General features: G+C 37.8%; 1 protein-coding gene across 9 annotated transcripts in view; it reads left to right on the top strand.

Annotated features, from left to right (window-relative positions):
- The window catches only part of TMEM62 (transmembrane protein 62), a 47,255-nt gene that overhangs the window by 6,888 nt on the left and 14,840 nt on the right, over window positions 1–25,527 (top strand). For 2 of the 9 annotated variants that reach the window (XM_032417973.1, XM_032417975.1), the window contains exons 1-9: window positions 7,824–8,295; window positions 8,559–8,670; window positions 10,119–10,256; window positions 13,107–13,152; window positions 17,191–17,332; window positions 19,460–19,584; window positions 19,722–19,844; window positions 21,954–22,109; window positions 24,249–24,408. In XM_032417973.1, coding sequence (XP_032273864.1) covers window positions 8,116–8,295; window positions 8,559–8,670; window positions 10,119–10,256; window positions 13,107–13,152; window positions 17,191–17,332; window positions 19,460–19,584; window positions 19,722–19,844; window positions 21,954–22,109; window positions 24,249–24,408 — 1,182 coding nt within the window. In that variant the 5' untranslated portion in view covers window positions 7,824–8,115. The other 7 variants (XM_032417977.1, XM_032417979.1, XM_032417976.1 and 4 more) reach the window with 7 other exon arrangements.

Genomic DNA, 25,527 nt, shown 5'->3' on the forward strand with positions numbered 1-25,527 from the left:
TGGTAGAGGGGAAAAAGTCTGGGAAGAGAAATAGATAAATAACTTGCCGAAGGTAATACAAATAGGAAGAGAGAATCGGGATGTGGGTCAAGGTCCATACAACTCCAGGGAGCATGCTCTTTACAGCGGAGCCGGGACACGGAAATGTGCACATGACTGAGAAGAAATGAGAGTGAATGATCAATGGAAGGAACTTTGTTTAGACATGCAAGAAATGGCTCAACCTACCAGGAGAATAAAATCTGGCTTGGAGGGGCGCTTGGATGGCTCAGTCGATTGAGCATCTGCCTCAAAGTGGCTCAGGTCATGATCCTGGGGTCCTGGGATCAAGCCCCATGTCTGGCGCCCTGCTCGGTGGGGAGTCTGCTTCTCCCTCTGCACCTCCCCCAACTCATGCCCTCTGTCTCGCTCTCTCTCAAATAAATAAAATCTTTAAAAAAAGATCATTAAAAAAATCTGACTTGGAGAGAGACAAACTGGATCCTTCCACAAAGTTTGTGGAGAGCTGTATGCCCCAGTTTGCAGCAGACTGCATCAGTGATGGGGTCAAGTGCTTTGGTGAACAGATTAAATGAACGTCAACAAATTTATTTTTCCAGGATCTGAGTAAATTCTGGAAAGAGGACCCAAGCTGGACCCATGATGGTTTGAGCACCTGTCAATGCAGCCTACCAACCATCCATACATTCTATCCAGGCATCTTATTCCTTTAAAATTGTTTTAGGGCGCCTGGGTGGCTCAGTTGGTTAAGCGACTGCCTTCAGCTCAGGTCATGATCCTGGAGTCCCTGGATTGAGTCCCACATCAGGCTCCCTGCTCGGCGGGAAGCCTGCTTCTCCCTCTCCCACTCCCCCTGTTTGTGTTCCCTCTCTCGCTGTGTCTTTCTCTGTCAAATAAATAAATAAAATCTTTAAAAAATAATAATAATAAAATAAAATTGTTTTAAAAATAATAATAAATAATAGTAATAATAATAAATATGTATATTTAAACATTGTTTTCTAGGCACTGTGCTAGGCACTTTGGAGAAAAGGTTCAACAAAAGTTGCATTAAAGGGTAGATGAGCTGAGTATGAGCAATACATGGAACACTGTATTACTAACAGATGAACAGCAAAAAGAATCCATCCCTGAGCACAGAGTGAAAGCAGATACCAGATGCAGCTGTTAAGCTGTGCACCAGATGTGGTAGCAAACAGGTAGAAGTCAGAAAGCTCTGGGAGAGGCTGCTTCTGAAAAATACAAATGACACAATACTTCAAGGTTTTAAAAGTGCCAGGTAGAGGTTTAGACAACTGCTGAAGAGATTAAGGTTGAATTAGTTTTAAGAGCTTGGAAGACCAAACATAAAGAAAAAATCAAGATAATTTACCAGTGCAGAAAAATGAGTTGTGCAAGCAAAGAATAAGTTGTCCTTAACAGGTGTTAGAAAAATACGGCCCCAAATCCACCTGCTGTCTATTTTAATATAGTCTTCAAGCTAAGAATAGTTCTAACATTTTTTTAGATGGTTGAAAAAACGTCAAAAGAATATTTTATAATACATTTAAAATACATAAACCTCAAATTTCAGTGTCCATAAATAAAGCTTTATTGGAATGCTGCCACCTTATTCATTTATATATTGACTATGGCTGCTTTTGTACAATGGTAGATTTGAATAGTTGCAATAGAGACACCCTGGCCCACAAAGCCTAAAACACTTACTGTCTGGCCTTTATAGAAAAATTTTGCTAACCCAAAACAAAATAAAAGGTTTCTTTTCTCTTTACATTGTCATTGTTGAAAACTCAGAAAATATGGATATGCAAAGAGGAGAAAATATAAATAACCTATAATCTCATATAATTTCAGAATCCCAGAATAACCATCATTGACAGTTCGGTGTATATGCTTCCAGGGTTTTTTCTCTCTGTGTGTGTGTGTGTGTGTGTGTGTGTGTAAAATGGCATACTGTACAGTTTTACAGAATACCCATTAACATGTTATCAATGTATTTTCATACTGTTAATTTTTTTCAAAATTATTTTAAGATTACTGCATGGTATTACCTTATATGGCTGTGTCATTTTATTTTTAAGACTCTTATTGTAGAACATTCACTGTATTTTGTTTCCAGTTTTTTCCTATTATAAACTTGCTTTAATAAACCTACTTATACTGGGGCGCCTGGGTGGCTCAGTTGGTTAAGCGACTGCCTTCGGCTCAGGTCATGATCCTGGAGTCCCAGGATCGAGTCCCACATCGGGCTCCCGGCTCGGCAGGAAGCCTGCTTCTCCCTTTCCCACTCCTCCTGCTTGTGTTCCCTCTCTCGCTGTCTCTCTGTCAAATAAATAAATAAATAAAATCTTTAAAAAAAAAAAAAAAATAAACCTACTTATTGGTAAGTCTCTATAAACATCCATATATTACCTTAGGATAAATTATTTTAAGTAGAAATGCCAGGTTGAATAAGATGCACATTTAAATATTTTTCATATTTTTAATGGAAAAAATAAGTGCATTTATTGCATTTTTATTAAATGTTTCTCATAAGAATTTATGGTAAATACTTTATAATACTAAAGGTTACATGTAACATATGTACATGTTAAAGAATAACAGTAAAATGAAGACCAGTATATCCACCATCAACTTAAGAAATAAAGGCTAACTTTTAAATATTAAAAAAATAATAATGGGGGGCACCTGGGCGGCTCAGCCAGTGGAGCAAAGTGTGTGGCTCTTGTTCTCGGGGTTGTGGGCTCGAGCCCCCATGTTGGGTGTAGAGATTACTTAAAAATAAAATCTTAAGGGTCTCCTGGGTGGCTCAGTTAAACAGCCAACTCTTGATTTTGGCTCAGGTCATGATTCCAGGTCCTGGGATTGAGCCCCATGTCATTGGGCTCAAACACGGCAGGAGTTTGCTTGAGGATTCTTTCTTTCCCTCTGCCCTGCCCCCCTCCCCCCTGCTTGTGCTCTCTCTCAAATAAATAAATCTTAAAAAAAATAAAATCTTTAATAATAATAATAACAATAACAATAATAATAATGTGACCAACATATTTCTCTGGTAGTTTTCATTTTAATTACTGAGTTTGGTGCTTTCCCTAACTTTTGATGAGGGTATTAGTTCTCTGCATTTTTTAAGGCTTTTGGATTCATGCTTCATTGCAGGGATGGCAAAGTAGCATTTGTATCTCAGGAATGTGAAAGCTGACAACCCTATAACTTGTTTTTCCATCTATCTTATATATTTAAACATATGTAAAGAATGGATTTAATGTCATCCAAACTTGTCGTGATTGCCTCATTCCAAAGTGGCTGTGTGATCATTGTTTCTTTTACTCAACCATAAAATGACATATAAATGGTGCTCGTGTTTTTTAAAAAGATTATAAGTAATCTCTACACCCAATGTGGGGTCAAACTTACAACCCCAAGATCAAGAGTCGCATGCTCTACTGACTGAGCCAGCTAGGCGCCCCTAAATAGTGATCATTTTAATAGTAACCTAAGATCAAGCTTGCCACATTTATTTTTTAATTTAGTATATATATATATTTAAAGATTTTATTTATTCATTTGAGAGAGAGAGTGAGAGAGCACACGTTAGGGGAGTGGCAGAGGGAGAAGAAGAAGCAGGCTCCCCACCGAACAGGGAGCCCAACACAGGTGTACAGTGGCATTAAATGCATTCACATTGTTGTGCAGCCATCACCACCATCCATCTACAGCACTTTTTCATCTTGCAACACTGAAAATCTGTATCTATTAAACTTTTTTTTTTTTTTTTAAGATTTTGTTTATTTGACAGAGAGAGACACAGCGAGAGAGGGAACACAAGCAGGGGGAGGGGGAGAGGGAGAAGCAGGCTTCCCGCCGAGCAGGGAGCCCGATGTGGGGCTCCATCCCAGGACCCTGGGATCATGGCCCGAGCCAAAGGCAGACGCTTAACGACTGAGCCACCCAGGTGCCACCTGTATCTATTAAACCTTAACTCCTCATTTACCCCTCTCTCTAGCCCTTGGCAGCCACCATTCTACTTTCTGTCTCTGTGAATTTGAATACTCTCAGTACCTCATATAGGTGGAATCATACAGTATTTGTACTTTTATGATTGGCTTATTTTACTGGCATAATGTTCTCAAGGTTCATCATATTATAGCATGTGCGAGAATTTCCTTGATCTGTGATTTCTTACTTACGCTCGTGTTTCAGGTTCCTTATACAGAGCCTTAACTTACCTAGATGAAATTCTCCTCAAATTTGTTTTCCTAAGGAGTGAATGGAGTGCTCCCTAAAAAGCTGAAAAACTGGTACCTACTGATGATCATAGTAGCAGCATCCACAATAGCCAAAAAGTGGAAATAATCCACATGTCCATCAACAGATGAATGAATAAAGAAAATGTGGTATATTTATACAATGAAATATTTTTTTTAAAGATTTTATTTATTTATTTGACAGAGAGAGAGTCAGCGAGAGCAGGAACACAAGCAGGGGGAGTGGTAGAGGGAGAAGCAGGCCTCCCACGGAGCAGGGAGCCCGATGCGGGGCTCGATCCCAGGACCCTGGGATCATGACCTGAGCCAAAGGCAGACACTTAACGACTGAGCCAACCAGGCACCCCTATTTATACAATGAAATATTATTTGGCCTTAAAAAGGAAGGAAATTCTGGCACATGCTATAACATGGGTGAAAACATTCATTAGGGAGTGGGGAGGGGAGGATGAGGCACCAATATTTAATGGGTACAGCATTTTAGTTTGGGATGCTGTAGAGTTCTGGAGATGGATGGTGATGATGGTTGCACAACAATGTGAATGTACTTAATGGCACTAAATTATATACATAAAAATGGGTAAGATGGTCAGTTTTATATATATCACAATTTTGAAATTTAAAAATCCTTACATACACAAAAAGCTATTTTGATTACATTACTTTAGCTGTCCACAGAAATAACTTCACAGAACAATGATTAAATACTGTACTTTTGGATTTTTAAAAAACGGTTTATTTATTTGAGAGAGAGAAAGAGAGAGCCTGTGCAAGAGGGGGAAGGGTTAGAAGGAGAGAGAGAAAGAAAATTTAAAGCAAACTCTGCACTGAGCATGGAACCTGATGTGGGGCTCAGTCTCACAACCCGGACATCATGACCTGAGCCAAAACGAAGAGTTTAATGCTTAACTGACTGAGCCACCCAGGCCCCCATATTTTTTGATTTTTAAACAAAGTTAGTATAAGAAATAGTAATCTGAAGATAATTTCTACATGTTTATGAGAATCACATAGTTCAATTTATGACTGTTGATGACAATGTCCATTGTTTGTGAAATGCCCCAATGATACATTCTCTCTTGACTTTAGTTCTAGGATATTTTGCTTTCATGGTGCATTCCTGCTTGCTCTCTTTATGAGATAAGATATCTACCTTTCCCCTTTGGCTATTAGGAACTGAGAATCACCTTGTATGATGATTTGTGGTGTATTAGCTGTATTCCCTGAAGAATCATTAACCATCATTAAATAAATAATTCCTGTTTCTACTCCCTATGAACACTATGAGTGAAGCAGCTTGGTTACAATTCAGTGTCTGCAATCCAGACTGCTGGCCTTTGTGACTTTAAACCATGTTTCTAATTCCAAAATGTCTTAATAGCATGTCTGTTCCTATCATCTATCATGCAGATTCTTGTTGTATTCCATTTCTGGAAAATAATTCTCATATTTTTAAAGTTCCTCTAAGGCCTCTCCAAATGCATATCATATATGCCATACTGCTTATGTTTTAAATCCGATCATCTCAAACATATCTTCCAAATTTGGTTTAGAGGTATCCATAGATATTTTTCTAGTGCAATATTAGACAAAACCAAAAACTTTATTCATATGGACAGTGCTCTCCACACATACATCATAGCCCTAGTATTTTTGTCACTTGGTTTCCAAATTTTGGCACTAACTTTTAACTATCTTTTTTTCTTCCTTCAAATATCCAATCAGCTGTCAAAATCTGTAGTTTCGGTCTTCACAATTATTTTACATATGATCCTTCCTTTGTAATCTCAGTGTTACACTCTCCCATCTTCTTTCTTCAGGACTTTGCAGTTACCCCCTACCTGGAGTCTGTCTATTTGGGCTGCTAAAATAAAACATCACAGACTGGGTTGTAAACAACAGTTTATTTCTCACAGTTTATTTCTCACAGTTTATTTCTCACAGCTCTGGAGGCTGGAATTCTAAGATCAGGGAGCCAGAGTGATTTGATTCTGCTGAAGCCCTCCTCCAGGTTGCAGATTGCTGATTTCTCACTGTGTCCCCACATGGTGGAAGGGGCGAGGGATCTCTCTAGGGTCTCTTTTATAAAGGCACTAATTCTGTTCACAAGGGCAGAGCCCATCTCTAAATACCATCACAATGAGTATTAGGATTTCAACATATAAGTTTTGTGGGGACACATTCGGACCATAGTACTAGATTATCCCAATATCATTCCAACCGGAGTCTCTGCCATACCTGTCCTCTGTCCAGTTGGTTCCCTATGCTGTTGCCAGGTCTATCTTCACTCTTGGCATTTATACAGGCCTTCCAAAATGTGGCTCAAACTAAAGGTCTGGTACAATTACCACTATTCCTCTAGGCATACCCTAGGCCTAGACAAACTGAAGTACTCACTGTCTCCTCATCATGTCCTGCATTTTCGCACCTTAATGCTTTGATTCATGTTAGGTCCTGGTGGAAAGTGCTTCTCCCTACCCCATCCCCAATCTCTGCCACTCAAAAATACTATCCATCTACTATATGCCACCTCCTTAAACTTTTCCTGATTCTATAGATGTGATCTGTCCTGGGTAAACCTCCTCTGGCCTTTTATATCTTGTTGTCTCTTGTGCCAAATGGCATATTGGTCTTATATTAAACTTAATGTATTTCTCTCTTCTACATAAGCTTCTAAGATAATGAACCATGGTTCTTTAGCTACTTATGTTTCTTTATATTTTCTGCTTAGATCAATGTCTTGCTTTCCAAATGTACACAAAAAGTATTTTAATGAATTGAAATTGGCGTAACTTCAATATTGGCAACATATCCCAAGAAAATAACTCGAAGATGTGTTTAAAAGGGTGCTATTTGTACAAAAAATGTTTTTTTCAGAACAGCAATATGTTTACTCAGAATGTTTATTCAAAAATGTTTATTCAGAACATTCCGAACATAAGTAATCCAAAAGTTCAACAATAACAGAATGGTTAGATAAATTAAGGGCAGGACCCGAATCTAATTCTTCTCCTGTGACTGCCCATAGGGAGTATTTACAGTTTATTAAATGAACGGTATAACATGACAACGGATTTTTTTTTTTTTTTTAAGGTTTATTTAACAGAGAGACAGCGAGAAAGGGAACACAAGGGCCGGGGGGGAAGAGGGAGAAGCAGGCTTCCCGCTGAGCGGGGAGCCGGAATCGGGGCTCGATCCCAGCACTCTGGGATCATGACCTGAGCCGAAGGCAGACGCTTAACGACTGAGCCACCCAGGCGCCCAGGCAACGGGATATTATATAGCCAAGTGCGTAAGAAATAAGGTTTAGGAAAAAATAACTTTACAAAACATACGTACTATATCTATTAAAAACCTATGGAAACACGTTGTTAATAATCAGAAGGGCCGAGAGAAAGCCGGCTGTCACATCTGAACAGGAATTTAAATGGCGTCCTCATACATACTTTGATTCTCACAAGCCTGTGAAGTACGCACGCGAGACATCATTAGCTCCGTTTTATAGGTAAGAAACTGACCCACTGGGGTCAGCAATGATTGACTAAGGCGGAGCCAGGACTCCGCCTCCCGGACCTGGGTTCTTTCCCCGCCACTCCTCGGCAACCTTGATTGGTGCTGGGGGTCTCGGTTTCCTTTATTTCACCCTCATTTCTTTTTCCACCCCACCCCAGAGACGCGGGCGGCAGGCGGGTGGCAGGTGCCCGACGAGGTGCAGGTGCGGCGGCGGCGGCGGCCGAGCTGAGCTTTAGGCCCCTGCGACCATAGAGTCCGGAAGTGCGGCCAGAGCAGCTCCCGGGGGCGCCGCACGGGCCGAGCCCGGGACAGCGAGGGCAGCGCCCGGGCGGGCCGAATGGCCGCAGTGCTGGTCATCAGGGTGGTCGTGGGGCTGGCGGCAGCGGCGCTGGCGGCCGTGCTCCTGGAGCACTATGGCCTGGCCGGTCAGCCCTCGCCGCTGCCCCAGCCCCGCGCCTCCCGGAGCCCACACCCCGCGCCGGGCCCCGGAGCCAGCAACATCTTCTGGGGGCTGCAGGTGACGCAGCGGGAGCAGGGTTTGGGGTGGGTGCAGAGGCGTCACTACGCGGCGAGACGCGGGCAGTTTCCGCCGGGGTGCGATCGCCGCGGACCCAAACTCCCGGCTGGGGGCTCTGTCCTTTCCTTGGGGGGGAGGGGGGGTTCGTTCTTGCACTGCATCCTTGCCATTTCCTTCCGCCTCGAGAGAGCTGCCTGGTCGGCTGCTGTCCGTGCTGCCTCTTCCTGACTCAGATATCTCTGTTTAATACCTGCTTTCGGCAGATATCCGACATTCACCTGAGCAGGTTTCGTGATCCAGGCAGAGCTGTAGACTTAGAGAAGTTCTGTTCAGAAACTATTGGCATCATTCAACCAGCTCTCGTCCTGGCAACAGGTAGGGAGGGTTGCCGTGCTGTCGCGTTGTTCTGTGGTCCGGATGGTAGAATGCTAGCCAGGGCTGCAGCTTTTCACTTCGGGCATGTTGGGAACACTATAGCCCCAGCTCCAGGTGAGTCCTCCTCTAGAGAAGATGGGACATTGTAATTTCCTTTGCCTATGGATAATTGAGTCAAGATCCAAGCTAAATGACTTGCCATAGCAAGGTTTTGTCAAAGCAGTAGAAGCAAGGCTCATGATTCTCATTAGTATACATACCGTCTGCTATGTTTGTATTCGTTCGTCGTTGTTATAGTTCTGATTTGAGAGAGAATTAGGGAAAGCCCTTTAACCACAAATGAAGTTTTTTTCTTAATTCCTACCTACCTTCCTTCCTAACTTCCTTCCTTTTTCTCTTTTTCTTTTCTTTTTTCTTTCTCTTTCTTTCTTTTTTTCTCTTTTTCTTTCTTTCTTTTTCTTTCTTTTTTCTTTCTTTCTTTCTTTCTCTTTCTTTCTTTCTTTCTTTCTTTCTTTCTTTCTTTCTTTCTTTTCTTTTCTTCTTTTCTTTCTTTCCTCTCTTTGAGGGGGGAGGGGCAGAGGGAGAGAGAATTTCAAGCAGAGCATCGTGACCTGAGCCGAAACCAAGAGTGGGAGGCTTAACCAACTGAGCCACCCAGGTGCCCCCAAAGTTATCTTTTTTTTAAAAACTAACTCCCCCCCCCTTTTTTAAACAGCATTAGTCAATCTTATGTTGTCAATTGTTTGAGGCTTAAAGTGACTTAGGACACTTTTCTTCATCTTTTGGTACTTCTGTGACTTGGGTTCTCTAGAGTCTTCAAACTTCTATTTGCTCCCTAAATGCATTGTAGAAAAAGTAAAGGAGCATCTGCCATGTTTATTGGGGGATTCATATCCTACCCACCTTACTGAAACACCTCTGCTGATATGATGGATTATCAGTCCTTATGTTATGGAAAACCTCCATTTCAACTTTCCGTTTAGTTTTCCAGAAATTTTGGTATTTCATTGACCAACCACACCTTCTAGATTACTTCTTGCTGTAGAAATAACACTTGGCCAGATTACATAACCTGATTTTGGGTGTGGAAAATATGGTTGTCATAGATATCAGGCATCTGCCCAGAGTGTTGGAATTTCTTATAGTTTGCATTTTTGTCAGAGTTTCACGATGCGTTTTGTACTGCTCTCTTTAAAAATAATTTTTTTCAGAACCCATTTCTAATACCACGGGAAGTTAAATAGGTACTTGCTAACCTATAAGAAAGTCTCTGCCAAGAAAATCTCATTTTATAGGGCTTGCTCTGGACATAGATGGACTTACAAGTTGTTATGCTTGTACATGTTGAGTACTTAAGTATCTTTGTTCCTTTGATGTGCATTTAAAAACATTTTTAACCCCCTTGGGTTTATTTTGCATTGTGATTCAAGTCTTATGTAAATCTACAGGAGACCTGACTGATGCCAAAACAAAGGAACACTTGGGATCCAGGCAGCATGAGGTAGAATGGCAAACTTACCAGGGTATTCTGAAGAAGACAAGGGTCATGGAAAAAACAAAGTGGCTCGATGTTAAAGGAAATCATGGTAAGAGTCAAGACCCACATATAATTAAAACTAGATTTTTTTCCCTTCAAGAGCCTAGATTCTCCAATTTAGAATATAAAATTATAAAATGGGAACATTGTAACATAGTTTTAGTTAGACTGAAGGCCACAACTCTGAAATACAACTATATTATGTGATTTTAAAGCTTCAGATATCACTTTAAGCCTTTGAGGGGAAAGTTGGGATGGTCATTTCTTCTTTACATGAAGAAAAGCTTCTAGCAAAACCTATGTAGGACAGTGTTTAAAAATATAACCATTTTGGGCGCCTTGCTGGCTCAGTTGGTAGAGCATGCAACCCTGATCTAGAGTTATGAGTTCAAGCCCCACATTGGGTGTGGAGCCTACAATCAATCAGTCCATACGTATATACATTCACACCGCATACATAAATACATATATATAGATCGATAGATATACATTTTGCTAATAGAAGCCACCACCCATAAGTCTATATACTGTATGATTCCATTTATATGACATTCAAGAAAAGGCAGAACTGTAAAGAACAGATTGTGGTTGCCAAGGGTTGAGGGTGGGGGGATAGGCCGACTACAAAGAGGCATCATGGGAGAACTTTGGGATGATGGAACTGTTCTGTATCTCCATTGCAGTGGATACATGACTGTGCATTTGTCAAAACCCAAAGAACTATACATTACAGTGAATGAATTTTACTGTGTATACATTAAAAAATTAAAATTGCAAATAAATCTCTATGTATGAGGGGAGAAATGGATAATCCCTTCACATTTTTTACATTATTATTGTCTTGTTAGTAAGGAAATGAACTCTTCAGCAGTGTCCTAACAGGTTTGTTTTATAAAGGTTGACTTTCTTATTGGTTGTTAAGTACTTTGCTTCATTTGATTATTAATTGCTGCTGTATGCCTAATTATATATATTTTTAAAACTATCACTTTAAACAGATAATTCTGTCTGGTGAAATACACAGTTTTGGTTTGATCAGAAAATGCCCTTTTTATAAATAGTTCTTACAAAGCAGCTAGGAATTATTAATTGATGATGGGATATCTGGCTTACAGCTTTCTCTGGTATACCCTGTAAGTCTGATCCTGAACTTATGATGGTTCAACTTATGATGGTTTGACCAACGATTTTTTTTTTTAAGATTTTATTTTTTTGAGAGAGAGAGAGAGCAAGTGAGAGAGAGAGAGAGAGCATGAGCAGAGGGAGTGGCAGAGGGAGAAGGAGACTCCTTGCTGAGCAGGGAGCCCAATACAGGGCTCCATCCCGGGACTCTGGGATCATGACCTGAGCTGAAGGCAGTCGCTTAACCGACTGAGCCACCCAAGCGCCCCTTGACCTACGATTTTTTAACTTTACAGTGTATGAAAGTGATACACCTTCAATAGAAACTATATTTCGAATTTTGAATTTTTATCTTTTCCTGGGCTAACAATATGCAATATGAAACTCTGGTTATGCTGGACACAATCACCAGGGTAAAAAGCCATTAACCTTATAACTATTCTGTGCCCATGCTATCATTCTGTTTTTCACTCTCAGATATTCAACATGAGATATTCAACACTTTATTATAAAACAGGCCTTGTGTTAGATGATTTTGCCCAGCTATAGGCTAATGTAAGCATTCTGAGCATGTTTAAGGTAGGCGAGGCTAAGCTCTGATGTTCAGTAGGTTCAGTGTATGAAATGCATTTTCTATTTAAATATTTACCACTTAAAATGGATTTGTCTGGACATAACCCCATTGTAAGTTGAGGAAGATCTGAATTTACATTTCCCTTTTTTCCTGATCTTAATTAGTGGTACAGGTCAAATTCTTTTGCAATAAAAGCAAGTCTGTACATAATAAAAAAGTTTATTTTTTAACAGCATTAGTCAATCTACTGACTAAGCCAAACTACTGATTTATTTCAAGTAATAAATATCAGACTCTTGTGATGAGATCTTGTGAACAGAGCTTGTCCTTTGGAGGTCATGATAATCTAATTTGACTTGTATAAGCACAAATGCTTATAGTATGTGTGTATATATATATATATATATGTTTATATATTGTGTTAAGATAGGAGGAAACTAATTTTTATTAAGATTTAACTATAACAGTGTAGTTCTCTTAGTAAGAGGATTGTATACACAATAAGTTCTTTTGGCTTAAATTGGACTTAACAGCTTATTCTCTGAAGTTATTAGAAATATAGTGGATTCTTGGAATTCCAAGCTGGTAAGTAATTTTAGTTATTGCAAGCAGGCAATCAAGCTCAATGAAATAATTTTATTTCCAGATAAGTGTTCTATGACATCTTTTACCTTACCCCTTACCATTATATAACTCCTTTCTTACTGAATCTCTTTAAGATTTAAGAAGAGAGGGTCTTAGGTCCTGTTATCAAAGTGATTAGCTGTTTAGAAACACTTGGCATGGATCCATGTATCAGTCATGATTAAAACAGCAGCAACAGTCCAGTCTTACAACGGCAAATTGATTTATTCTGAATAGTACATGATATCAAAGTATTTCTTATTCTCCAGTATATGGGGTACCTTAAATTAGTTTCCAGATAATCTGAATTCTGTTATCAAGTTTTAAAAACTATCAGGGTAATTTATTGGCATTCTGCCATTTAGAGTTGTTATTGAAAATATTGTCATTTTTCTTTAGTCATTAAGATGTTTGTATTTTTCTTTTTAATATAGATGATGTTTGCTCTTTTTTTTTCCCATGTGGTTTTTTTGTTTTTTGTTTTTTCCAAATTTTTATTTAAATTCTAGTTAACATATGGTGTAATACTGGTTTCAGGAGTAGAATTTAGTGATTCATTGCTCTTTTCTTTTTAATTAGATGCATTCAACATTCCAAGTCTGGAGAGTGTCGAGAATTATTACAGGTACTGTAGTGAACAGAATACAGACCATGAAGTAGTACAAGGGGAGTGCAGTCAAGTCAATGAATGGGTGGAAATATTTTTTAATAGAAGAACTTCTAGTAACTTAGAATTTTTGTGTATGTGTGTATGACAGATTCAGTTCCTTTCTTCCCCCAAGACTTTTTCTTTTTTTTTTTTTTTTTAAATTTTATTTATTTTTGAGAGAGAGAGAATGATAGAGAGAGAAAGAATGAGAGGGGGGAGGGTCAGAGGGAGAAGCAGACTCCCCGCCGAGCAGAGAGCCCCACGTGAGACTCGATCCCGGGACTCCAGGATCATGACCTGAGCCGAAGGCAGTCGCTTAACCGACTGAGCCACCCAGGCGCCCCCCCCAAGACTTTTTCTTTCCTTTAATTCCTTTTATCTCATACACTTTATGCTTTTTATTGGCTAATGATACTTCAAATATTTCACACAAACTTTTTTTTTGCCATTGATACTTACCAGAAGTCATTTTTTTATTAGTCATTTTTTTTACTTGGATATAATTGACATATAACATATTCATTTTAGGTATACAACACAGTGATTCAAGAGTTGTATGTATTGTGAAATGGTAACCACAATAAGTCTAGTTAACACCCATCACCTTACATAATTAAAAAAATTTTTTTTCTTGTGATAAAAACTTTAAAAATCTACTCTCAGCAACTTTCAAATATATAATAGAGTGTGTTTGACTGTAGTCACCATGCTATACATCAGAAGTCACTTAGATTAGAGCTTGTTATGAGAGTACTGTAGATTTTAGGAATACTGAGAAACTGATGCTCTCAGCCTCTACAGTGGCTGAGGAGCCCAGTTGGTCACCCACTTTGTCACAGAAATATTAAAATTTTCTTTATATGCCATGAATGTGAAAAAGGCTATGACTATGAAAGGCTCTTTGCATTGGAAAACCAGTTCTCTAGTTTCAATGTGTTGGGATTCTTTTAGTTGCAATTTCACTTCCAGTTCTAGGATATTCCACAGCTTTGTCCTACATTGTCCATCACTCAAGTAGTGAGAATTTGTTGAGAGCCCATCGTTAGCTGGATAGCGTGAGAGATACAAGAGCTAATATTAAAAAATATGGCCTCTGCCTTCAAGGAAGTCCAGTTAAGAGAGATAAGAATTGTTTGGGAAACAATTAGAAAAGAACATGAAGGGATGACTGATGAAATGCTACATTATTTGGTAGACATGATAATCACTATGAGAAATCGGAAAGGGCAGAAGTCAGCATGGGCTGGACATAGAGGAGACTTTATCTTATTTTTGAGATATAATTTACATATAACATTGTATAAGATTAAGATGTACAACGTGTTCATGTGACACATATATATATTGCGATATGAGGACCACCATAGAGTTAGCTAGTACCTCGATCACTATCACATAATTATCATTTTCTTGTAGGAATAATTAAGATCTATCTCTTAGTGACTTTGAAGCTTATAAAACAGATTTGTTGATTATACTATGCTGTGCATTAGATCTTCTGAATTTATGTATCTACCTAGTTGCAAGTTAGGACTTAATAAAAGAAGTAAAACTTGTGTTCAGTCTTAAAAGAAGGGTTGCATTTGGAGAAGTAAGAAATTTTGAGGGGTATATTTTAGGCAAAACCACAGAATTTTAAAAGCTAGAATGAGCTTTTAGGGACAGTAAGGAAACTGGTATCACCAGAATAAAGGATCATTTTGAGGACTGGTATGACATTGGGTAGGTAGCTTAGAGCCAATTTATGGAGGTCTTAAGTGACAGGTGTAGAAATTTAGATGTGTTGTGTAATGGTTCATAATCCAGTATAGATTCCTAAGGAGACAAGTCAGATAATGAAATAATATTTTATAAAGGGCAATCACACAACAAAAAAGAGAAAAGATAGGGATAATAAGGAAAAAAGCAGGGAGATTGGAGTTTTGTAGAGCAAATAGGAGAGTCCTGTAATAGTCCAGTCATGATATGGAAGGACTTGAAATGAATAGGAGACATACCTGTCTAACAAAGTCCATAGATATGGGGACAGTGTCATCAGCTGGAGGGTGGCAGGTCAAACAGCATTGGTTAACATATAATTAGAGTCACTGTAACTTGGAGGATGAAGTTGTCCTTTGTTTTTAATGTGAGAAAGGAAAAGGTCAGAGATGAAAATCTTTCCTTTTCTCTTATCTATTTGTATCTTTGATGGTGACTATGGAATGGAACTAGGAAACATTTTCAAAGAATTAACAGGACTTTGGGTCTGACTGGTTATCGGGAGGGTAAAGCTATTAGTCATTTGAAAGTTTCTTACCTTTATATTTTTGTTACTAACCACCTAAACTGTATCTGAATTTTTAATAAACAGCATTTTATTTTATTTTTTTTAAAGATTTTATTTATTTATTTGACAATGAGAGAGAGATAGCGAGAGCAGGAACATAAGCAGGGGGAGTGGGAGAGGGAGAAGCAGGCTTCCCGCCAAGCAGGGAGCCCAATGTGGGGCTTGATCCCAGGACCCTGGGATCGTGACCTGAGTTGAAGGCAGATGCTTAATGAGTGAGCCACCCAGGTGCCCCAATAAACAGCATTTTAATAAACAGCCAGAGATATGGACATTACAGAAAGATCAGCCTGAACGAGAAAGCTTAAAGCTAAATCTTGATCTTAAGAATGGCCCAGAGAGGGGTGCCTGGGTGGCTCAGGTGGCTCTACTGCTCCCCCTGCTTGTGCTCTCTCAGTCTCTCTGTCAAGTAAATAAATAAAATCTTAAAAGAAAAAAAAGATCCTAAAGAATAACTGAAAACAAATTAAGCAGGAAAAATATAAATAAAAATTTTAATGAGAGAAAAAAAACCTCAAAATAGAAAATTTTATTTTTTTAAAAGATTTTGTTATTTATTTATTTATTTATTTTAGAGAGAGAGAGTGTGTGCACACGTGAGCACATGCGAGTGGGGGAGGAGCAGAGGGAGAGGAATAAGCAGAATCCATGCTGAGTGCCAAGCCCAATGCAGGGCTGGATCCCATCACCCTGAGATCTTGACCTGAGCTGAAATCAAGAGTTGCTCACTTAACTGACTGAGCCACCCAGGTGCCCCCCAAAATAGAAAATTTAAAAATACTGGGAAGAGGGGCAATAGAACTAATTGACTTTTAATTATAATATCTGTGATAATGTGTTTATTTTATGATATATTTGATGGCTATCATGGCTTAAATATAGCTCCCTGATAGCACATTAGGTTTCAGGAGTTTATTTGTATTTTTCCATATGTGCCTTATCTATTTTCTTATAATGTCTTGACATTTGAGTAATATAGGTATGTCCCCAACCTATACCTTCCTTCACATTTATTCAACAAATACTAATGAGTTCCCACACTGTGTACTATGTTACCCCCCCTTTCCCCTGTTCTTCACTCTCCAACCTTATAGACACCTGAACACTGTTGATACTTAGGTAGTAAGGACTTTCATTACCGAATGTATACCCTGTATAGGTTACAGATATATTTTTAGGAACTGAAAAACATTTACTGACCCAGACCTGACATTTTTCTTGATGACTTCATCTTTGCAAGGCTTTATTGTGAGTTAAGCCTCTGTAGTCCTATTTTAAGATGTAAACACCTTTTTTTATCTCATTACACCAAGAGTTCTGCTAGGCACTTCATAGGTCCTCACTAAATTTTTCAATGATGGATAAGTACCATTTCACTGGATTCTGACTGATCTCTCTTTAAGTGTTCGGTGGACTGCCGAAAATAGCCGCCTCCTTCTCTGCTTTGCTTGGTGACCTTGTGTTTGGTTACTTATGAATTAGTTTGCCTGAATCCTTATAGAAAATGGGAAGAAAAATCTTTAAAATTTCTTTTCATCAGCTTATTGTGGATTAGTTTATGTATTTCTCTGTCAGATTAGGAAATTTTTTAAAGGGAGGCAAAATATAGTGTGATATACGGGGAGGAATTTAAACTCATTCTGTTTTTTTATGATTGCACTAAAACTTTCCTGTCTTATATTTTTTAGGAAATATTCTGCCGTACGTAGGGATGGCTCTTTCCATTATGTCCACAGTACTCCCTTTGGCAACTATTCTTTCATCTCTTTGGATGCCACCCCAAATCCAGGGCCTAAGAGACCCTATAATTTCTTTGGAATTTTAGATGAGGTACAGTAAAAATCTCACTTCCCTTTGTAGCTAACCTATTTTGTTTTTTCTTGGATAAATGTGGCTCACTTAAGGTTATCCTAGGTAAACTAGTTCTTATCTAGAAATTCTTGAGAAAAATTTTACTGTGGTTACAAGTATGGCTAGAAGAAATCACTGGCTACTTCAGCATTATCACTGCTGTCCATGTTCTGGTCCCCAAATCTCGTGAAGAAATACCTCACATTTTATATTTATTCAGTAAGCATTTATTAAATATACACTAAGTGCAACATGCACTTTGCAAGGTGCAGGGCATACAGCTTTTATACCATATGGTATATTCCTAAATCCCCATAGTTGCCATTTCTAACTAATGGACTATATCTATTTTAATAAGAGAAGGGCAACCACTGAAGTAAATAAATTTCTGTTAAGGCAAGTTAGGTGAAAACTGTTGCTGGATTAAAACTGTCTGGAAAGTCACATATGAGAACCTCTCATTATTTCTTAATACAACAGATGTCAGCTCACTAATGAGCACCTGCCTACATGCAAGACATATGTGCCTGCATGGAAGAATACACGAGCGACAAGATCAAGTCACTCACCTCTTAGGATATTTAATCTAGTGGAGGGGCATAAGACTAGTGCAGAAATAACTATAATAAAGGGCAGAATTTGCTAAGTGCTGAAAGAGATTCAAAGTGATATGAAGGTTCAGAAGACCTTGAAATCAAGTGAATAGAATGTTGTGAAATGCATTGTGTTATATTAGGCATTTATTTAATGAAGGTATATTTGGTTTCTTATCCTCCAACTGTCTTTAGACAGAGTTTATTAACTTATTATTTTAAAGCCTACTCTTTAGAGCAGTGTTTTTTAAGATACGATTCAAAGATCATCTTCATGAAAATCAGCTGGACTCTTGTAAAATGCAGATTCCCAGGCTTTCCCTGAGACTTATCAAATTAGAAACCCTGAGGGTATGGTCCAGGAATTCATTGCTATTAGCACTTTACAGATAATTAATGTATATTTATACATGTACAAGTTATTTTTTTTTTAAAGATTTTATTTATTTGAGAGAGAGCGAGAGAGAGAGGCAGAGCACGTGTGCATGTGTGCAGGCAGGGTGGAGGGGCAGAGGGAGAGGGAGAAGCAGGCTCTGCACTGAACAAGGAACCCCGACTTGGGGCTTGATCCCAGGACTCTGGGATCATGACCTGAGCAGAAGGCAGTTGCTTAACCGACTGAGGCACCCAGGCACCCCTGTACAAGTTATTTTTGAAATCAACTTTATGAGGGATGATTTACATACAATAAAATGCACTCATTTTAAGTGTTTGAAGAGTTTTGACAAAAAATATATATGCTGGTATAACTGTCACCACAATCAAGAGAGAACATTTCTGTCATCCCAGAAAGTTCTCTTGTGTAGTCAGTCTTCACCCCAATCCTAGAGAACCACTGATGGGTTTTCTGTCAGTATAGATTAATTTTTTTTCTAGAATTTTATGTAAATGAAATCATACAGTATGTACTCTTGTGTCTGGCTTCTTTTGCTCAGTATATTTCTGTGATTTGTTTCTACAATTCATATTATTGTGTTTGAGTAATTCTTTCCTTTTCATCACTACATAGCATTCCATTGTTTGGATATACTGATGGTTTCTAGTTTTTGGCTATTCTGAGTTGAGCTGTTGTGAACATTCAGGTGCAGGCTTTTTGTGGACATATGTACATCTTATTTTAGAAGTTTGGTTTCAAGTTCCTCTTTATTAATTGCAATGTAGTATACAGGGCTGAAGAGATTAATGGTTCTTATTTTCTATAAAGAACTTTGTTGTAAAAAGAGAAAGAAATTTATGTCATTTAAAGATTGTTCTCTATTTCTCAGTTTCCTTCTCTATCAAATGGGGATAATACTTGCCCTACTTAGCATAGAGTTATTTTTAGGACCAAATGAATTATAATGTATATGAAAACAGTTTGAAATTTATACAGGTCCATGCAGGTCATTAATTAGTAGGGTTTAGGCCTTAGACATAATATACTTATTATTATAAAACTTCAAGGCAGATGTTTAATCTGTAGATTTCAGCCTGAGCCCTAATGAAAGATCCTTCTGTTTTTCTGCCATTTCAGAAGCGGATGGAGGAACTTCTGTTACTGGCCAAGGAGAGTAGTCGGAGTAACCACAGTATTTGGTTTGGTCACTATACAACATCCACTATCCTTTCTCCATCACCTGGAATTCGGTCAATAATGAGGTGAGGCAGGATTCCAAAATCAAAATTAATTGCTTGTAATTCTTTTATGTTACTCTTGCTCTCCTGAAGAGATCTTTTTATTAGTTTGGCATTGCAAGTTATCTGTTCATTTATTCTGCTCGTTTTTCATCGATTAGTTCAGCTACAGCGTATTTGTGTGGGCACCTCCATACTCTCGGTGGACTGATGCCTGTTTTGCACACTCGTCACCTCCAGGGCACTTTGGAACTTGAGGTGGGAGACTGGAAGGATAACAGAAGGTAAGGGAACTACCCCACACAATAAAACTTATACGTGTAAGTTTCGCTAAAACAATGATAGTTTTCTTATTGCTACCATGGGTGATCCCAGTCAAGGAAAAACTTATGATCTCCCTAAGTTTTTAAAGTAATATAGATATTATGTGTGTCAGTGTGTAAAAACCTCGTTGCAACAGTTATGTTTGCCATCACTATGTTACATTGGATTTTCAAGATGCATCCATTAGGAAATAGATCTCAAACTCTAGGGTGCACAAGGGTTGTGGAGGAGCTTATTAAAAATAACAGTTTGGAGGCCCTATCTCCAGAGAATTTGGTTGTGTTGGTCTGGTTTCGGACCTGCATGTTTTTTAAAGCCCACCAGGTGTTCTATGGACCACACTTAGAGAAACATTAGAACTGGAACTGTATCACCCTCTGAATTTTATATCTACCTTTGTAGTTATTACTATGTTAGTGATTTCAGTTCTTCAAATACACGATAGTTGGTTTTATTAAGATTAAAGTCTTTCTATGCGAAAACACAGCCTGTTTATCAAAAGCATACAGTATAGTTAAATATATAGAGAAAAAAGAACTAAATACATATTTTGAGAATAACTGAGTACAGTAGCTTAAATATAGATGAGTATCATCTCATTGTTGAACTATTATCAATTACTATTTAATTTATTCAAACTCAGTTCTCTGAAGATGTTAGTTAGTAAATATTTTTTGAGCTGAATATGTTCTTTCTGTTTTTAACTACTTCCATTAATTAAAAGATAGCTTTACATCTTGGAAGGTACTTACTCATTTCAGTTGGCTCTGCTAGAAACAGTCTAAAAGCTATGCTTGAAGCCTGAAATTAGTTGGCAACTGTAATTACTTTGAGCTAGACCTGTCTATTCATGACTGTGAGGTTGTGGGCTGGGCTGGGATTGCCTTTTACTAGATAGCCTTCCTAATCCTTGATCAGCTTCTTTATTTCTTATAAATGCTATAGTTACAAGTTAAGTGCTGTCATGAAACCATTTCCTCTTTTTCTCTTTCCACCTGCTCTCCTGTTGTTCCACCCCTGGGGTTTTATCTGGAGTTTTACTGAAAGGACCTAACCTTTACCTGCCCTTTTAAACATTTAAGTTGTGTTAGGATAATAGAGGAGCTTTTAAAAGTGTATTAGTAATATTAGGCTAGGCTTTGTTGTGGATACAAATAAATCTGGAAAATATCAGTGGCTTAACACAACAGATGTTTATTTTTTCATTTATGTAAATCTGGTATGAGCCAGGACCTCTCTCTTCCATGGGGTGACTCAGGGATTCAGATTTCCTTCATCTCATAATGCCACTATCTCAACACCTCAATCCCAGGGCAGGGAAGAGAGCATGGAGAACTCATACCCACTCTTAAGTACTTTGGACCAGAAGTGTGATACATGTCACTTCTGTTTACAGCCCATTGACCAGAACTAGTCACATGGTCCCAACCTAATACCAGGGAGACTGGGAAATGCAGGGGAGCACGTGGAGTATTTGGTGAGCACTATTGTTTCTGCCATAGTTAATCATTTCTTTCCTCAGTTCAAAAAGTAGAAAATATAAAATTTTGGTTATTCTTTAATGAATATTTATACCTCTCACCATGCATTTAGAGAACCAAAATAAATTTTGTTAATTTCTCTGAAATTATAGAAATAAAGGTTTAAAAGAAGAATGAAAGATGTCTGATTGTGTTTATGTTAATATTAGCATTTTTGATGAGATGAGGAATATCAGGTATTAGGCTTATGATGAATGTCTTAGATTCAAAACAGTCTTAAAGTATAGAAACCAAACGAATTAATTTATCAAGCATTTATTTAAAAATGAAAGTGTGCATGCTATGTACCAGGCATTGTTCTAGGGCACAGTAAATTTATGTCTTCAGTAAGATTCCATTTGTGATAAACGTGAACTATAAAGCGGTAGAGGCAAGGGAAGAAGGACAGAGAAACAATATTATTTACTTTGTATAAATTCATGATCTCAGAAAGTATAGTTTTATATTTTTACATTTGTTCTGTGTATAACCTTCATACCCTCTTATAATATGAAGTGACTAAATTACCTTATTGTCTCTGGTCTCTAGGTACCGGATCTTTGCTTTTGATCATGACCTCTTTAGCTTTGCAGATTTGGTCTTTGGCGAGTGGCCTGTGGTTCTTATCACTAATCCTAAGTCACTCCTATATAGCTGTGCTAGACATGAACCACTAGAAAGACTTCTTCATTCAACACACATCAGGTATGTAGCAGTTTTTCGGAATTTCCTTTCAGTTTGATATTAGTGGAGAATAAGTCAATGTGACTATAATCCCATGTGAAAACTGTGAGATGCTGTACTTTAATTTTCCCAACAATCTAAACATTATATAAAGATAAAATGCTTACTGCTTTATTCCCATTCAGTTAAAAAATAATTTTTTTAAGCTGTTGAAATTTAAAAAATCTCCAGAAACCCATAACCCTACCACTGCAATTTTTGTGTATTTTATTTTCATGTTTTACATGCTATAATCCCCCTAACCCCAAGTAGAGCTGTTACTGACATTTCTGATTTCCTTCTCAGGCATTCTCTTTGAGGCATGTTTTTATATAGTTGTAATGTTCTATTTTTTTTTTGGTCAGCAGTGAAGTGACTCTCAGGTTTTTTTTGATAGGAGCTGGATATCTGATTTAGACTTTATATTCTCTGAAAGGGCCTGGTAGCCTTAGCTCTGTTTGTGATACTGCGTCTTGTTGACAGTTGGGAAACAAATGAGTGGATGGTAGGATTAACATGAGATTAACAAAGTCTATTTTAATTCCTACTTTTTATCTCTCAACAGAGAGAATGTACCACAATTTATCTAACCATTTTCTTATCTTACCGGTGAACTCTTAAATTTTTTTCTAACTTGGGAATGAGCATCTGATGCATGTAGATTCTTTTTCCATTTGAATAATTTCTTTAGGTAAAGTTCTAAAGGTGTGAGTCTTGGTGAAAGAATATGAATTCCTTTATGACTGTTGATAAAGATTGCCCAATTACTTTTTTTTTTGTAACTAAAATCATTTTTCTTTTAAAAATATGCAGTAAAATATATGTAACATAAGATGTACCATTTTACCAGCTTTTAGGTATACAGTTCAGTGGCATTAAAGTATATTGATTTTGTGGTGCAACCATCACCACCATCCATCATCGGAATATTCATCTTCCAAGACTGAAACTCTGTACCCATCCAACAATAACTCCCTGATTTACCCTTTTCCCCAGCCCATGGCAGCCACCATTCTACTGGTCTCTCTCTTTGAATTTCAGTACTCTAGGAACCTCATATAAGGAGACTCCTACAGTATTTGTCTTTAACTGGCTGGCTTCTTTAACATAATATCCTCAAGGTTCCTCCATGTTGTAGAGTGTGTTAGAATTTCTTTGCTTTTTTAAGGTTGACTAATATTCCATTGTGTGTATATACAACATTTTGTTTATTCATCTGTCGATACTTTTGCTTCTACCTTTTGGCTATTGTGAATAATGCTACTATGAACGTGGGTATATTCTGTTCAAATCCCTGCTTTCAGCTTTCAGTTCTTGTGGGTATATATCTAGAAATGGAATTGCTGGATCCCATGGTAATTATATGTTTAATTTTTTGAGGAACCACCATACTGTTTTCCATAGCGGCTGTACCATTTTACATTACCACGAGCAGTGCATAAGGTACCCAATTACTTTTTAAAACAGATACTAATTTATAATGTTACCAGGCAAATGAGTACCAATTTCACGCACTCTTATCATTTTTGGATATTGTACTTTTAAAAAGATGTACTAATTAATCTGGAAAAATGATATCGAGCTGTTCTATTTTTTTTTTTTTGGTCAGCAGTGAAGTGACTCTCAGGTTTTTTTTGATAGGAGCTGGATATCTGATTTAGACTTTATATTCTCTGAAAGGGCCTGGTAGCCTTAGCTCTGTTTGTGATACTGCGTCTTGTTGACAGTTGGGAAACAAATGAGTGGATGGTAGGATTAACATGAGATTAACAAAGTAAGATGACTAACCAGTGTTCTTTTCCTATATGAAAAATCAGGACTTATCAGAAAGAACTTTGGATCTACTCTAGCTTTATTTGTCAAAAGAAAATTGATTTTCCTTTCTAAAAAGTACAAAAATAGTTTCTAATTTCTCACCAACTTAGGTTTGCTAAATTATATAACTCCAAAAGCCACCATTCAGAAAGAAACCAGATCATGAGTAGTGGTCATATAAACAGTTATACAGTGTGATGGTTCTGCCTACATTTATATTTTTTTTAGGTTATAATAGAGTTATTCTCCTTTCTAAAAACAGTGAAAATATCTAAAACCACATGCGTATGTATGTTCTCATTTTAGAGTCTTGGCCTTTTCCTTATCCTCCATTACTTCTGTCACAGTTAAGATTGATGGAGTTCATTTAGGGCAAGCTATTCATTTATCTGGTCCTATTTTCATACTGAAGTGGAACCCAAGAAACTACAGTAACAGGACACATAACATAGAAGTAACTGTCCAGGTAAGTTAGTAATTTTCAACTTGCTATATAAAGGATTTGGCTGTAACTACACTAAACTCTGTTGTGGGTTTTTTGTTTTTGTTTTTTTTTTTCAGTCAATTGATAGAGATGAAACTAAGCTAATTAAAAATTTGAGGGGCACCTGGGTGGCTCAGTCAGTTGAGCATCTAACTCTTGATTTCGGCTCAGGTCATGATCTCAGGGTTTTGTGTGATTGAGCCCCGTGTCAGATTCTGTGCTCCATGTGGAGTCTGCTTGTCCCTCTCCCTCTTTCTCTGCTCCTCCCCACCCCCTTCCCTGGCTCTCTCTCTCTCTCAAATAAATAAATAAAATCTTAAAAAAACAACAACAACAAAACTTGAATACACTGGATTTAGTATATTCAGGAAATGAGCACTCAGAGGAGTCATTCTGTTAGATAAAAAACTAGACTTCTCAATGTGTAACTACTGGCCACAGTCCCCTCTTTTTGAGCCCCAGGGAATCATTCTTTTATTGTCTTTCAACTTTGGCTAGAGTCTTTTAATAATGGCAGCAAATTCCCCAACATACCCAAAGATAATAGAATAAGTCAGAAAATATGTATTTATGTACCCATGCCTTTGCTTGCTTTCTCAAGTACAGGAAAATTGTGTCACTATTTTGAAAGCTGTAGGATAGAGTATTTTCAAGGCATCCCAGAGAATTTTTTTGTTTGGGGAGTATGCATTGATAGCATATGTAGTAACAGTCTGCCTGCTATTCCAATTCAGCTTGGGGGCATTTAATTCACTAGCACCTGCCAGAGTAGCAAGTGTTCATTCATTACCAAAATAGGACACTTTCGTCAATATTGTGAAATTCTTTAGCAGATACTGTGCTCAGGAATTAGTTTCTGAAAAAAAAATCTATCGATTGCCACGACTTTATGATTTGATGACAGTTTTTAACTATTTCATCTTCTACTGTTAAGTCTTAAGTTTGAAGATTACCAAGTAATCCTTCAGAAAACACATGTAATTATTTTTATTATCTTGTGTGTGTGTGTGTGTGTGTGTGTGTGACAGAGAAGGATTTTGAGTAGGAAGGAGCTGTTTACTGAGCTCCTTCTAAGGAAATGCTAGTCACTTAGAATTTTTT

The sequence above is a fragment of the Phoca vitulina genome, unplaced genomic scaffold (assembly GCF_004348235.1).
Source record: "Phoca vitulina isolate PV1807 unplaced genomic scaffold, GSC_HSeal_1.0 scaffold20, whole genome shotgun sequence".
Classification (NCBI taxonomy): domain Eukaryota; kingdom Metazoa; phylum Chordata; class Mammalia; order Carnivora; family Phocidae; genus Phoca; species Phoca vitulina.